General features: G+C 39.3%; 1 protein-coding gene across 1 annotated transcript in view; it reads left to right on the top strand.

The window, feature by feature from the left end:
* Positions 1–1531, top strand: part of myo16 (myosin XVI) — a gene marked incomplete in the record, with an annotated part of 109202 nt that overhangs the window by 47530 nt on the left and 60141 nt on the right. Inside the window, 3 exon segments of the mRNA XM_014017511.1 lie at positions 281–431; positions 543–693; positions 811–921. Of these exon segments, the coding sequence (XP_013872965.1) occupies positions 281–431; positions 543–693; positions 811–921 (413 nt within the window).

Raw genomic sequence — 1531 nt, forward strand, 5'->3', positions numbered from 1 at the left:
ACACACACACACACACACACACACACACACACACACACACACACACACACACACACACACAGAAATTGACACTGTAGTTCCATTAGTGTTTAAAAAGAACATTTCGTTGGTGCCAGTCCTGGTCCTTGATGGCCACAATTCTGCATGTTTTTGATGTGTCCACGTTACAAGAGCAGTGCAGGCAAATGAAACAGTCCCATCTGAAGTGCCAAAAATGTTTCTTTTTTAACATTCCAGTTTGCATCAAAATGAGCCTAATTTCAATGGAATTTATTAACAGATATTGCAGCAACGGAGCCGATAGCAGAAATGCTTTTGAATGCAGAGGACAGCTGGCTGCAGAGACTAAAGGACCCCTCCACGCCTCTTCCTACCACCGACCAAAGCTATGATGGAGGTTCTCACGATGTCGTCACTCCTCTCAAGAGCTTGTGGGTTAAATATTTTATGAATACTCCTTGTTTAACATTTTAGTAAATCACCAAATCTGCTTCCTTTCCCACCTTCTAGTCATCTTTTCACACTTGATGCTTATCATACAGAAACCCCCTGGGTCTTCCAATCTCTAAGCGGGACAGCCTGTTGGAGAAATGTACCATGTTCAGAGAGACAGGTGGAGCACTCAGTCGACAGTCCTCTCAGGATAATGGCCTAGATAGCCCCTTGAGTTCTGGACCCAGTAAACTGGAGCAGGTATATTTTCTTGAAAGCCCTTTTTTTGACTACTTTACATTTTTCCTCGGTGGAGAAGGAGTTAGATAGCCAGACACCATTATCTGTAATCAAAACTAATTAACTGTATTTCCTTAGGTTAAGCTGATGCCCCCAGCCCCCAATGATGACCTTGCATCCCTCAGCGAGCTGACCGACAGCAGCCTGCTCTATGAGATGCAGAAGCGCTTTGGCAATGACCAAATCTATGTAAGGTTATGTTCTTTTTACAAGAAACTTCACACATCATCCAATACGCAATAAAAGCTGGGGAGAAGAAACACCAAAGAGGGATATAAAATGTTCTATTCTTGATGTAAACTACAGCACTTCCATTTCTTATTTGTGTTTGAAACATGTGTTCCCTATTTATATAGTCTGTTCTAGTTTCCCTTCAACATTAACATTTACAGTATAATGTAATAAAGTAATAAAATAGTAATAAAAATAAAAAACACATCCATCACCAATGTTTTTCTTACTGATTACCGTATCTGAAAGGGTTGTCTAAAGCTTACTGTAATATTTAGGCAAAACTTTATTGTCCTAAATTTACTGCTAATATCAGTTTTATTTTGAATAACAAAGTTATAATATTGCAATCTTTAGTGTCAGTTATTATTGTTAAACAAACAAACGAGTACAGAACTGTACTTTCTTTGTTTTCTTACACATTTTTTTCTTGCAACAGCCAATATAAAATAGACGACCACCAGTCATTCTCAGCAGTTTTAGCAACACAATTCTGCTGACCAAGTCCTTACTGTAGTACACACACACACACACACACACACACACACACACACACACACACACACAC

This window comes from Austrofundulus limnaeus, unplaced genomic scaffold (genome assembly GCF_001266775.1).
Source record: "Austrofundulus limnaeus strain Quisiro unplaced genomic scaffold, Austrofundulus_limnaeus-1.0 Scaffold171, whole genome shotgun sequence".
Lineage (NCBI taxonomy): Eukaryota > Metazoa > Chordata > Actinopteri > Cyprinodontiformes > Rivulidae > Austrofundulus > Austrofundulus limnaeus.